The sequence below is a fragment of the Pelobates fuscus genome, chromosome 11 (assembly GCF_036172605.1).
Source record: "Pelobates fuscus isolate aPelFus1 chromosome 11, aPelFus1.pri, whole genome shotgun sequence".
Classification (NCBI taxonomy): Eukaryota; Metazoa; Chordata; class Amphibia; order Anura; family Pelobatidae; genus Pelobates; species Pelobates fuscus.
In genome coordinates, this window is record NC_086327.1 from 74267203 (window position 1) to 74281182 (window position 13980).

At 40.6% G+C, this 13980-nt stretch overlaps 1 protein-coding gene across 1 annotated transcript in view; it reads right to left on the bottom strand.

Annotated features, from left to right (window-relative positions):
• Nucleotides 1–9263: 9263 nt before the first annotated feature.
• LOC134577795 (zinc finger protein 253-like) overlaps nt 9264–13980 on the bottom strand; it is an 82323-nt gene continuing 77606 nt past the window's right edge. Inside the window, exon 5 of the mRNA XM_063436692.1 lies at nt 9264–11541. Within this exon, the coding sequence (XP_063292762.1) occupies nt 9439–11475 (2037 nt within the window). The 5' untranslated portion in view covers nt 11476–11541 and the 3' untranslated portion in view covers nt 9264–9438. The remainder of the gene's footprint in view (nt 11542–13980) is intronic.

Consider the following 13980-nt stretch of genomic DNA (forward strand, 5'->3'; position numbering starts at 1 on the left):
AGGACGATTGGGTCGGTTCGATTCCTTGGGCGGAGTTCGCACACAATAACCTTGTTTGTGATTCAACTCGTTCTAGCCCTTTCTTCATGAACTATGGCTTTCATCCTTCAATTTTTCCTGCGGTTTCCTCTTCTCAGGGGATACCGTCGGTTGATGATCATGTCGCCAACCTGAAGAAATTATGGGATCAGACTCGGCAAATTCTGTTACATAATTCCTCGTTGTTCAAGAAACACGCTGACAAGCATAGAAGAGCGGCTCCTGTCTTTGTTCCTGGGGATAGGGTGTGGCTGAGTACTAAGAATATTCGCCTAAAAGTTCCATCTATGAAATTTGCTCCTCGCTACATAGGTCCTTACAGGGTTCTCACTCGTATCAACCCGGTTGCGTATCGCCTTGCTCTGCCACCTGCCTTACGCATTCCTAACTCTTTTCATGTCTCCTTGTTGAAACCTCTTATTTGCAACAAATTCTCCTCTAAGGTTTCCTCACCTCGTCCTGTTCAGGTGGAGGGTCGGGAGGAGTACGAGGTCAGCTCCATCATTGATTCCAGAATTTCAAGGGGTAAATTGCAATATCTGGTCAACTGGAGGGGATATGGTCCTGAGGAGAGGAGTTGGGTACCTCAGGAGGACGTTCATGCTTCTCGCCTTCGCAGAGCATTTCACCTCCGCTTCCCATCTCGTCCCGGTTCCTTCCGCCCGGTGGGCGTATCTGAGAGGGGGGGTACTGTCAGGGTACCTGAGGTCTCTACCTCTAAAAGAGGTAGAGACTTAGTAGTTTATCCGTCCAAACGAGCTGTTTCCTTCGTTCCTCGCGGTTCATCCAGTCACTTAAACACCGACCGCGAGGAATCCACGTCCTTTTCTAGCGGGACGCTCAATACGTGACGTCATGACGCTATCACGAGCGACCTGCCACTCAAGTGTCCGATATCCAATCGGTACTTGTCAGAGGCGTGTCTACCATCCGGAGCCAGGGTATTTAAGCTTACTCCTCTCTTCAGCTCATTGCCCTGTCGTGGTTCTAGCTTGTCTAGTCACTCAGTGCTCTGGTATTCTAGTTTGCTCTATTGGTTTTGACTCGGCTTGTCGTACTACCCTGCTTACCTCTGTTATCCCTTGACCCGGCTTGTCTCTCGCTTATCTGTCTTCTCGTTCCCTCGACCTCGGCTTGTCTCTGACTATTCTCTATTACTCTCGGTACGTTAGTCCGGCCATTCTAAGGCCCGGTATACGTACCTTTCCACTCTTTGTACCCTGCGTGTTGGATCCCTGTCCCGATCCTGACAGCTTGCCTCTGATCTATACACAAAAACTACTTAATTAAACTACATTTGCGTATTGTTACCCTTTAATGCAACAATAGTAAAAAATGTTTTACCTTTATCCAGAATACCATGAAAAGCATTCCAAAGTATTTCAGACAACATACATCACAGGCAGACATGTTGGACAGCTAAAAACAGCTTCACTTTATCATCACTATGAATATACTACCACAAAACAATTACAGCCCATAAATAGTGTTTTTTTATCCTTTATTTTCTGATGCATAGGTCATGTAACATAATAAAACATAATAAATTGCAATACAATTAAAGAGAAATAAAGAGAAAAAAAAAACAGGATGGGGGTGGAAGGCCACATTAAAGACCACTAGGGAAGAGAAGAGGACGATGGCAAAAGGTGATGCATCTACGAAAAACAATTAGGCCTAGACCTTCAACTGTGAAACGAGAAAATATAGTGGCGTCTTGGCTATCAGGCAATGAAATCACATAAACATTTCCCAATAAGTGAAGGAATTTTTTATAATTGGCTTTTTTAATTGGAGATAAAAAGCTACAGGGTAACATTCATTTGAACTACCATTACACTATATTAGAACCTTATTTGACCAGGACCCTTACAATCTTTTGATCTTATTAGTCAAAACTTGTCTTGGTGCTAATACTTGCATGTCTGGTTTACATACTGTACAGTTCTGTGAATATGTAAGTGATTTATAAATTAGTTGGAAAAAAGGTGACCATTTCACAATTTGCTGTGTTTCACATACATGGTTATTCACTAAAGTGAGACATGAAAGTGAATTTAAAATGTAAGGCAAATATAGCTGAATTAGAGAAATTATGCTTCCAGTTCAGCTATTTTGGCATGGAATTTGTCATTTATTTTGAATTCTAATTTTAGTGAATAACCCTGAGTGTGTCAAAGCTTGTCTGCAGAATTTAAGTACTAGGTCGTACTGGCTCGCAGTCAGCTATATTAATATCTGCATTGACATTTTATTATTCATTACATGTTCCTCCTGTTGAAAGAATGAATATCTTTAAAACTAAGCAAATATGCTTATGTGTTCTTATATCAGAAACAAATGTCTTTTCAATCAAAATGTCTGCCAAGCAGCATTTGTATTTAAAAAAAAACATATTTATAATGTTTGCAAATACACAGTGAGAGAGAAATAGAGAGAGTGGTAAAGGCTCTGTCATCCAGAAATCCTAGATTTTTAAGACAGGAACCGGAATATATAGATTTTCTTATCTAGACACAATTTAATAATTTTACCCATCTTGAAATTTATATTTTTGCATAGTTTTAAGTATAAAATGTGTCTGTTTTCTTCAGTTACAGTGTGGACCTCTGTAGACGGTTTCTAATAAAATATGCTTAATATTATATACACCTTGCATTTCTCTGAGAAACTGTTTGCTTGGCTTCATCTACACTCTACTCCGTTTTACAAGGAAAAGACAGTTGCAAAACTAACAATTTCCAATTAACACTGCAGTTTATTCCACCCTGACATGCATTCTAACCAATACATTGTTTAACCCCTTAAGGACCAAACTTCTGGAATAAAAGGGAATCATGACATGTCACACATGTCATGTGTCCTTAAGGGGTTAAAGGAACACTCCAAACACCACACGCACTATGGAGTGTTGTAAGGATTATGGTGCCAGGAGTGGCCTGGCACCCTGCCACAGTAGGAAGTCAAACCATTTGCAAAAAGGTCAGACAACTTACATGGAGATTTTCAGGTGCTAGTCTTCTCCTCCAGTGGAGTCAGAAGCAACTACAATGAGCTTCCATTAGCTCAACTGAATTGCCATGCAAGCTCATTGGCTGAGAGAGTCTGCTCTGCACTGTCAGGCAATGAAACGCCTTGCACAGCCAATTGCAAATGGTTTGACTATTTACCTTGGGAGTGTGCCTGGCACCATAACCACTACAACTCACTGTAGTTGTTATGGTGCTTAGAGTGTTCTTTTAACCCCTTAAGGACCAAACTTCTGGAATAAAAAGGAATCCTGACATGTCACACATGTCATGTGTCCTTAAGCGGTTAATCTAGTTCTATGAGATAAAAACTTTTTATTTAGTTCCCACTGTGGTAACATTTAAGTTCTACAAAAAAAAAAAGCCAAATAACATTTTAGAAATATATATTAAGATAATGCAACTTGTGAGCAGGTTACAAATCATACAGCAATCTATCATATATGTTACTAATTAAAAGACAAAGCCCATGGGACTTCCATTACAAATAAAAAAACAAAATGAGGTGTGTATTTTTGACTCCAGTGCATCACACATACAAACATAAGGTTCCAAAAATATATGATTTTTAATTTTATGGAGGATGATTAATTTCATATTAAAAATAAACCTAAATTTTACCAAGAAACCAAACGAATGAGAGCATACAATTTTTGAAGAACTTGAGGACAATGCAGGGGCAATGAAATAAATGTACATACATATACTCTTATACATATATACATTTTCTAGAATGATACATACACCATATATACACACATCTAGATTGCATGATTGTAAGTTCCCATGGGAACAGGGTCCTCAACTCCTCCTGTATTTGTTTGTCAAATTTTGTATTGTCTCAAATGTATTGTACCTTTGTCTTTTTACTTGAACCTATTGTACCCATGTACATCACTGCAGCACTTTATAAAGTATAACAATAATATAAAACACCCTTATTATGTGTGCCTACTCCATAATGCAAACACTCAGTGCTACGAGACATGAAGGTGTAACATAAAAATACAAACTTGGTGTTTTAGTTCAAAATCCAGAAAGTGAAAGAAAAAAAATGAAAAAAACTTATGTAACTAATTCTGACTGTCATGAAGGTTTGTTCCAAAATCTGCAGCAATCCTTGTAATAAGTTCACACACTATAGCCTAGTAGTTATACAGTTTTATAATAATTGTATCAAATACAAACAGAAGAACTTGTTCAAGCTGACAGAAAGGTTACAAATATGCAAGTAACCACTATTCAGAAAGGCATCTCTAACACACAGTATGTCAAACCTTGAAAGATGGGCTACAACAACAGAAGACCATGCTGAATTCCCCTCCTGAACAAGCAGAGTCTGCAGTGAGCAAAGGAACACTAGAACTGGATAACTGAAAAGTGAAAAAAGCTGACTCATCTACTAAATATTCTTGTGGAATATTACAATTATACATTCAAAATTGGGTGCAATAATCTATGGATCCAACCACATTAGATCAAAAACTTGAAGCTAGTTTTTGGTTTTGTGTTTGGAAAGTTTTCTTGGTACACATTAGGCTCTCGTAATACATATGCTGATCTGGCAGGCATCTTAATTCTAATGTTAAAAGACTAGGATAATCGTAGATGCCCAATTGACCACCCTTACACAGTAGTGGAAGTAGGTTTGAGTTTAAAAACAAAAAACAAAAACCTTAATCTTGCCAATTCAACAAGTGATCTGAGACTTTGTGAAAAAACTGATATAATTATAACATGGGGCAAAGTAAACTGAAGATGTGTATACATTATTATAACGGGAAGGGTGGAGAGAAATATTCTCTATACAATGAAACCATGCTGGCATTGGTCATTGTGGAACATAAGGTTAAAATTAACATAACCATACAGTATAGCTGAATATTAATTTGACCAGTTATTTAGGTAGAATTATGTTGCAAACTCTAGAGACAGTCTATATTTCATTAGTACGCTACGCAATCAACAGAAACCTGTTCAGCTATGGCTGAAGGACATTGTAAAAACAAAAAAAATACCTGTAAGAACTGAGCCTATCTCTGCCATATCCATGTGATCTGGACATAGAAGGTTCAACACACACACACACACACATATATATATAGACACACACACACTTTGTAAAGATTTTATTATATCTTTTCATGTGATAACACTGAAAAAATGACACTTTGCTACAATGTAAAGTAAGTGTACAGCCTGTATAACAGTGTAAATTTGCTGTCCCCTCAAAATAAGTCAACACACAGCCATTAAGGTCTAAAACGTTGGCAACAAAACGGAGTACATCCCTAAATGGAAATGTCCAAATTGGGCCCAAAGTGTCAATATTTTGTGTGGCCACCATTATTTTCCAGCACTGCCTTAACCCTCATGGGCTTGGAGTTCACCAGAACTTCACAGGTTGCCACTGGAGTCCTCTTCCACTCCTCTATGATGACATCATGGATGACATCATGGTGGATGTTAGAAACCTTGCGCTCCTCCACCTTCCGTTTGAGGATGCCCCACAAACGCTCAATAGGGTTTAGGTCTGGAGACATGCTTGGCCAGTCTATCAACTTCAACTTCTTTTTGGTCATCTTGGAGGTGTGTTTGGGGTCGTTATCATATTGGAATACTGCCCTGCGGCCCAGTCCCTGAAGGGAGGGGATCATGCTCTGCTTCAGTATATCACAGTACATGTTGGCATTCATGGTTCCCTCAATAAACGATAGCTCCCCAGTGTCGGCAGCACTCATGCAGGCCCAGACCATGACACACCCACCACCATGCTTGACTGTAAGCAAGACACACTTGTCTTTGTACTCTTCACCTGGTTGTCGCCACACACGCTTAACACCATCTAACCCAAATAAGTTTATCTTGGTCTCATCGGACCACAGGACATGGTTCCAGTAACCAATGTATTTAGTCCGATTGTCTTCAGCAAGCTGTTTGCGGGCTTTCTTGTGCATCATCTTTAGAAGAGGCTTCCTTTTGGGAAGACAGCCATCCAGACCAATTTAATGCAGTGTGCGGCGTATGGTGTGAGCACTGACAGGCACACCCCCACACTCCTTCAACCTCTGCAGCAATGCTGGCAGCACTCATACGTCTATTTCCCAAAGACAACCTCTGGCTATGATGCTAAGCACATGCACTCAACTGCTTTGGTCGACCATAGGCGAGGCCTGTTCTGAGTGGAACCTGTCCTGTGAAACTGCTGTTTGGTCTTGCCCACCATGCTGCAGCTCAGTTTCAGGGTCTTGGTAATCTTCTTATAGCCGAGGCCAATTTGAAGGTGCCATGTTGAACTTCCAGTGACTAGTATGAGAGTGTGAGAGCGATAACACCAAATTTAACACATCTGTTCCCCATTCACACCTGAGACCTTGTAACACTAACGAGTCACATGACACCGCGGCGGGAAAATGGCTAATTGGGCCCAATTTGGACATTTCCACTTAGGGGTGTACTCACTTTTGTTGCCAAAATTTTAGACATTAATGGTTGCGTCTTGGGTTATTTTAAAGGGAACAGCATTTACACTGTTATACAGGCTGTACACTTACTACTTTTGTAGCAGTGTGTCATTTCTTCAGTGTTGTCACATGAAAAGATATAATAAAATATTGACAAAAATGTGAGGGGTGTACTCACTTTTGAAAGATATCGTTTGTGTATATATATATATATATATATATATATATATATATATATATATTTCTGTGAATTTTAGCTGGAATAATTTTAAACGTGCACCAGAATGTTACATTTAGGATCCCCTATGAAAGACTAACTTGTAAGTTTCAAGTTTGCGGTTATTTTAAGTCCCTTTTAATTTAATGATTGGTTTGCATGTATTTATTTTTTTTTGGCTCTTGCAAGTGTACTTGTATATTAAGCACCATTCATTATTTTGTTTTATTAATATATTACTTAAAATATTTTTTCTGACTCTAGTGGATTCATAATTTACATTTCTCCTGAAGGTAAAACAGACTTACCACCAATTTATTAACAGATTAGTGGTGATGTACACTTAGAGTATGCATCCAGGTAGGAATGGTATTAAATAAACAATCAAAGGCACCTATAGACAGTTTTGAAGTTTGCAGGACACTGGTGATAGCCCGTGGTGGTGTTCTTATGGGTCAGGTAACTTGACATAACGTGTAGAAAGGTAGGGTTTGTAAATCGAGAAGCCGTATGCTTTTAACCTTTTTATGCCCACACCCTTTCCAATGTCATGGCAAGTAATCCTGTCTAAAACAGTCTAGCCAGGTTCAAATATAAAAATGTCAATATTAGCCATATTGGTTTAGATGCAGCAGGTATAAAATAATACATTAAGTGTAGAATCTTATTTTTTGTTTTAAAATTGGATTAATAGATTTTTGGAACAAACAAACTTTTGGGAGAAGTTCACTTTATCCAGTCCTAAGTATTTCTGAACAAAATGACACATGTACTTCAAAAAGTTACAATACTGGAACCTGTGAAGATTCACAGAGCTTTACTTGGAATTGAAAAATATTTCTCTTTTGCTTTAAAGGGTTACTCCAAAAAAAAAAAAAAGTGTTAAGAAAACATTGGGTTTTGTCTGTATGGTTGGAGTAAGCCTTCCTAGCCTGGTCTGCCCCACAAAAAAAACACTTACCAAGGTTCCGGTGAGAAGGCCAAGTTTTCCCTGAACCTGATTTTCCTCCACTGAAGTTATTCTTTCTAGGAAGGGGAGGAAGGTCATGAAGCCTTGGCTGATGAAAAGGGGGAGGGGGGTGGTTGGGGCTTGTGCAGCATTGTCTGTCGCCAGCATGCTCTGCGTGCTGGTGTCAGATGCCAGTTTTGCACAGAGTTGCCATTAGCCAGCCAGGAACTCTTGTTCTAGTCTGGCTAATGACACCCAATAACATTGCCGAAGGTAGAGTTACACCTCCAAACAGGAAAAGGGTTAATCTCTGTATGTTCAGCGTTTCAAATTGAAAAGCTGCATGTACACACTCAAGGCACCATGATTTCAATTCAATGAAGTGGTTATGGTTCTTGGAGTAATAGACACACAAAGAATATTCTCACGAAATACTACTGATGTAAGTGATTAACATGTGGTCAACTGGAATTAATGTTTTGCTCATAAATAGGAACTGTCACTTCCCCTCAAGTACAACAAAATAGTTAACAGTTTTTGATTGTGTTAAAATTCCAAAATTCTTAAAATATTTTCTTAAATTTAATTTACAAGCTTTGATGGGCAGAGCCAAAGACAATGCCAGGCATATGCACATATGGTATTTAGATGTCAGAGGCACCACTTGTAATATGAGTGAACTGAGGGCTTACCTCTCACTGTCTGTTGCAATATGGCACAGATATAAGAAGTCTCCCTCAGTCCCCTTGCAGGCTAGCACCGGGGAAGATCTTCATCTCCCCATCCTTAACCCCTTAAGGACACATGACATGTCATGATTCCCTTTTATTCCAGAGGTTTGGTCCTTAAGGGGTTAAACCATAGTTTGCCTACCATTATAGAGTTTGCACTTTTCTTTGAAAGTGACAGGTCCTCTTTGATGGGTAAGTACTGCTACCTCTTTATAACAACTTACACATGAGAGTACAAGAAGCTTTTGATCTAGTTGTAAAAGTGTTCTGGAATCTGTATACCCGTAAATAAAGCACTAGTTAAAACAACGTGAAAAAGTAACAAGGTAGTGTATATTGTCATTAGGAGTGCTGAAGACAGACAGTAAAAGGATATTTGTATTTTCTAAAATAAAAGAAACAGTCACTAATCCCCCTATTTATATTCACCCCAGGTAACATATAATCTTATATATAAAAATATATTAAAAAAAACAAAACAAAAACAAACTCTAAACCTTGTGTGGCTCTACAAAATGTATACATACAATGGAGTTGATCAATGTTCAGAAATTTCAATTACTGTACTTGTATGAATTAAATAGTCTAACATTCTAGCCATTGTAATACTGCATGAAGTGCTACTTTAAAAAAAAAAAAAAAAAAAAAAGGGTCAGTCGTAATTCTGGAAGCCTATAACAGAAGAAACTGGTTCAAATGAACCCACAGTGGAAAGCTAGCAAAATATTTGACTTCAATTAGGCAGTGTTTGGCACTCCTCTACTGTCTCCCCACTAAAAAACCGTTATAGTTTATTAAATGCAAAAGGTTTATTAAAGTCTTAACCTGAAAGATGTAGCGTGCTATAGTTCAAGGTTTTCAAGTGATGTCAATTATTGGCGTTTTTCTGAATTATTTCTTTTCTGTAACATATTAACAAGAGAACATTTCAAAAACAATACCATCATGAAGCTTTCTCGAAAGGCTCAATATGTATTGTAAATGTGTACAGATGAGGCAAACAACCTCCTTATTCTTGATGATGAACAGCTTTCAAGTGGCGTTTCACTCTGCGCTTTTCTTGAAAGCTCTTGCCACAGAGTGGACAGTTATGTGGTCGCTCCCCTGTGTGCACTCGTTTATGTTTAGAAAAGTTAGAAGAGTTGTTGAAACGTTTATAGCACACATCACATTGGAAGGGTTTCTCCCCAGTATGAATACGCTGGTGACTGGAAAGAGCAGAGGACTGCGTGAATCCTTTACCGCATACCTGGCAGACAAACGGCCTTTCACCTGTATGAACTCTTAGATGTTCCTTTAGGTCTGTAGCTCTTTTAAAACGTTTGGAACAAACAAAACAAATATAAGGTTTAGCATCAGTCTCAAGTAACAGAGTATCATCTAGTTCATTAAAATGCTCAACAGACTCAAAATCCCAGGTTCTTACAGTCCTTCCATCTGACATGTTTTCACATTCATCTTGGTTTGTGCCATTGCCAATTATATTATCTTCAGGATTACTTTGCATTTTACATTGGGGCGATGAAGCAGCAGGATTTATTTCAAAACCTACATTAAGAAAGTACGAAGACTCTGTGTCACTTTTAGTCACTTTGGGATCTTTAATCAGATTCTTAAGAGAGCATTCAGTGAGATCACTTTCATCTATTTGTGAATCTAACTCATCTTCATCCTTTACATCTCTAGGTAAATCATCATCACACAAATTAATATTTTGAGTACTTCTTGATTTCAGCTTTATTTGGTTCTCTAAATTGTCCTTCTGTGAGCATTTGTCGTCAGTTATAATACAGTGGTAATGTTTCAAATCTGAGCATTCATCTATTGCCAATGAATCATGAAAAAAAACCAAGGGCCTACTCTCACAATGTTTTGCTTCAGGAGACTTGTCATCTCTTTTCTTTGAAAGTTTTGTCATCCCAGAATGTAGGACTTGAATCCCATTTGAACTATGTAAGTCACCAATTTCCTCAGCGGCTTTCTCTGCAACTAATCTGCAATATTCTTCACTCATAGTTATCTTTGGAAATGCCATACCGTGATTTGAACTCACTCTTTTGTGATGGAAGACAGTATTTAAACCCTTAAAATACCCGGTGTCATTCTTATTTCGAAGGGGCTGTTTGTGGTGTGAAAAAAGGTCATCTTGTGCAACAGTTTCCATCATGTCCCGTATAGTGTGTGTGCGCTGATGTTTCTTAAAATTGGAAGAGTTGTTAAAGGTCTTGCCACAGATCTCACAATGAAAGGGCCTCTCACCTGTATGAATACGCATATGACCAGTCAATACAGAAGACTGAGTAAAACACTTATCACAAATCCTACAGCGATACGGCCTTTCTCCAGTGTGGACACGTTCATGGTCTTTAAGATCTGAAGTGCGTTTAAAAGATTTTTCACAATATGAACACGCATATGGTTTATCAGATAGGATTTGATTTCTTAGCTGGGAATGCTCCTGTGCCGGACCATGTAGTCGCCTGTGTTTTATAAAATTTGAAGCATCTTTGAATGGTCGTGAACAAACATCACACATATAGATTTTTTCCACTGTGTGAGTGCGTTTATGAGTTAAGAGAGTAGAAGATTGGGTAAAGGCCTTGGCACATAACTCACACTTGTAGGGACGCTCACCTGTATGCACATTATAATGATCTTTCAGATTAGATGCACTCTGGAACTGCCTGCTGCAAAGCTGGCACTCAAAGTTGTCTGTGACATTGTGGGATTGCTCATGAAACATTAGCTCAGAGACGTAACGAAATGTGTCAGTGCAGAGGCTACACTTAAGTTCCATTTTCGGTTGTTCATGGTAGAATTTAAGTTCATCTGATGATTCATTAACTGTAACTTTTGAGACTTCTGGTTCTTCAAATTTTCGCCATTTTCCCAGCTTCATAGCCATCCCATCATGAAGACTTTGTACAGAAGTACTTGTCATTACTATGTCAGAATTACATCTATAAAGCAAGGGCTTTGTGTTACTTTCAGCATGTTTAAAGCACGACTTTGTCTCTTTATCTTCGTTCGATGTAATTTTAAACATTGTCAGGTAATAAGCAAGGGATTTAATTTTTTTTATTTATTTATTCCCTTCAAGGAGAGCTTGGTTCTGTTAAAAAAAAAAAAAAAACACAAAACATTACTCATGGAACTACACATTTTTGTTAAGAATGAATATGTAGACATATCAAAATATAGATTTTTTTAAAAATGAAATAAATGTTGTGTTTTATATACACACACATGCAAAACAAATGTGGGATACACAGTTCTAAAGCATGGATTATGGGAAAATAATGCCACTAAATGCTTAGGGACACATCAGTATAAACCATGAGAATAAAAATAGAGCAGTTTATGAAGGCCCCAGAGCCTTCAGACTGCATTATGTTCCGCCACGCACACTTCACCATTATTTATATAAAAAAAACATTTTTATTTTTAAATGAGTTAAGGGTTAGGACTTTTTAATCTTAGGGCAGCAACAAAACCAGGGCCGGACTGGCCCACCGGGATACCAGGAAATTTTCCGGTGGGCCGTCGGCACCTGGGGCAGGGCAGACAGCTGGCTGACCTGCAGCCGCAGGGGGAGCTGGCTCTTCTTGCAGCCGCAGGGGGAGCTGGCTGTGCTGTCTCTGCTCCCCCGCCCTTGCGCGCTACCTAATAAGACCGGTGCCGGAAAATGACATCATATTCCAGCCCCGGTATCATTAAACTGCGCGCTGGGGAGCAGAGACAGAACAGCCAGCTCCCCCTGCGGCCGCCAGAAGAGCCAGCTCCCCCTGCGGCCGCCAGAAGAGCCAGCTCCCCCTGCGGCCGCCAGAAGAGCCAGCTCCCCCTGCGGCCGCCAGAAGAGCCAGCTCCCCCTGCGGCCGCCAGAAGAGCCAGCTCCCCCTGCGGCCGCCAGAAGAGCCAGCTCCCCCTGCGGCCGCCAGAAGAGCCAGCTCCCCCTGCGGCCGCCAGAAGAGCCAGCTCCCCCTGCGGCCGCCAGAAGAGCCAGCTCCCTTTGCGGCCGCCAGAAGAGCCAGCTCCCCCTGCGGCCGCCAGAAGAGCCAGCTCCCCCTGCGGCCGCCAGGACAGGCAGCTGTCTGCCCAGATAGCCAGGGCCACCATCAGGGGGTGACAACCATGACGGTTGTCACGGGCCCGGCGGCCCTGGGGGGCCCGGACTGCTCTGGCAGTCCTGGGCCCCACTTTCCCTCTCTGGACACACATAGATAGCGAATATCGCTATCTATGTGTGCAGCTGCTGGGCCCCCGGCTCCCTGTTACCACAGAGGGGGCTCAGGCAGCACACAGCCTCTTCTCTCTTCTAATAACTCTCCCGGTTGCCATGGCAACGCTCCGCGGGTCTCGCGAGAATTATTGGAGGCAATGAACTGCGTGTGAAGAAGCTGTGTGCTGGGCCCCCTTCTGCGGTAACAGGGAGCCGGGGGGCCCCACCATGCCACTGGACCACCAGGGATGGAATCTCCCCCCTCCCTGGACACAGGTAAGAAGCAGGGAGGGGGGAGAAACATTTAATTACATTTAATATACAATTATAAAATTAATTTGAAAATGCCCCTTTCCCCACCCCTCCCCAGAGACTGCACATTTACACACACACACACACTCGGCATACACTACACTAATACAACACACTCGGCATACACTACACTAATACAACACACTCCGCATACACTAATACAACACACACACACACTGCATACACTAATACAACACACACACACACTGCATACACTAATACAACACACACACACTGCATACACTAATACAACACACACACACTGCATACACTAATACAACACACACACACTGCATACACTAATACAACACACACACACTGCATACACTAATACAACACACACACCGCATACACCAATACAACACACACACCGCATACACCAATACAACACACACACCGCATACACTAATACAACACACACACTGCATACACTAATACAACACACACACTACATACACTAATACAACACACACTTCATACACCACCCTGACACACACTCCGCATTCACTACACACTTACGCACTCTCTGCATTCACTACACTAACACACACACTCTGCATTCACTACACCAACACACTCTGCATTCACTACACCAACACACTCTGCATTCACTACACCAACACACTCTGCATTCACTACACCAACACACTCTGCATTCACTACACCAACACACTCTGCATTCACTACACCAACACACTCTGCATTCACTACACCAACACACTCTGCATTCACTACACCAACACACTCTGCATTCACTACACCAACACACTCTGCATTCACTACACCAACACACTCTGCATTCACTACACCAACACACTCTGCATTCACTACACCAACACACTCTGCATTCACTACACCAACACACTCTGCATTCACTACACCAACACACTCTGCATTCACTACACCAACACACTCTGCATTCACTACACCAACACACTCTGCATTCACTACACCAACACACTCTGCATTCACTACACCAACACACTCTGCATTCACTACACCAACACACTCTGCATTCAC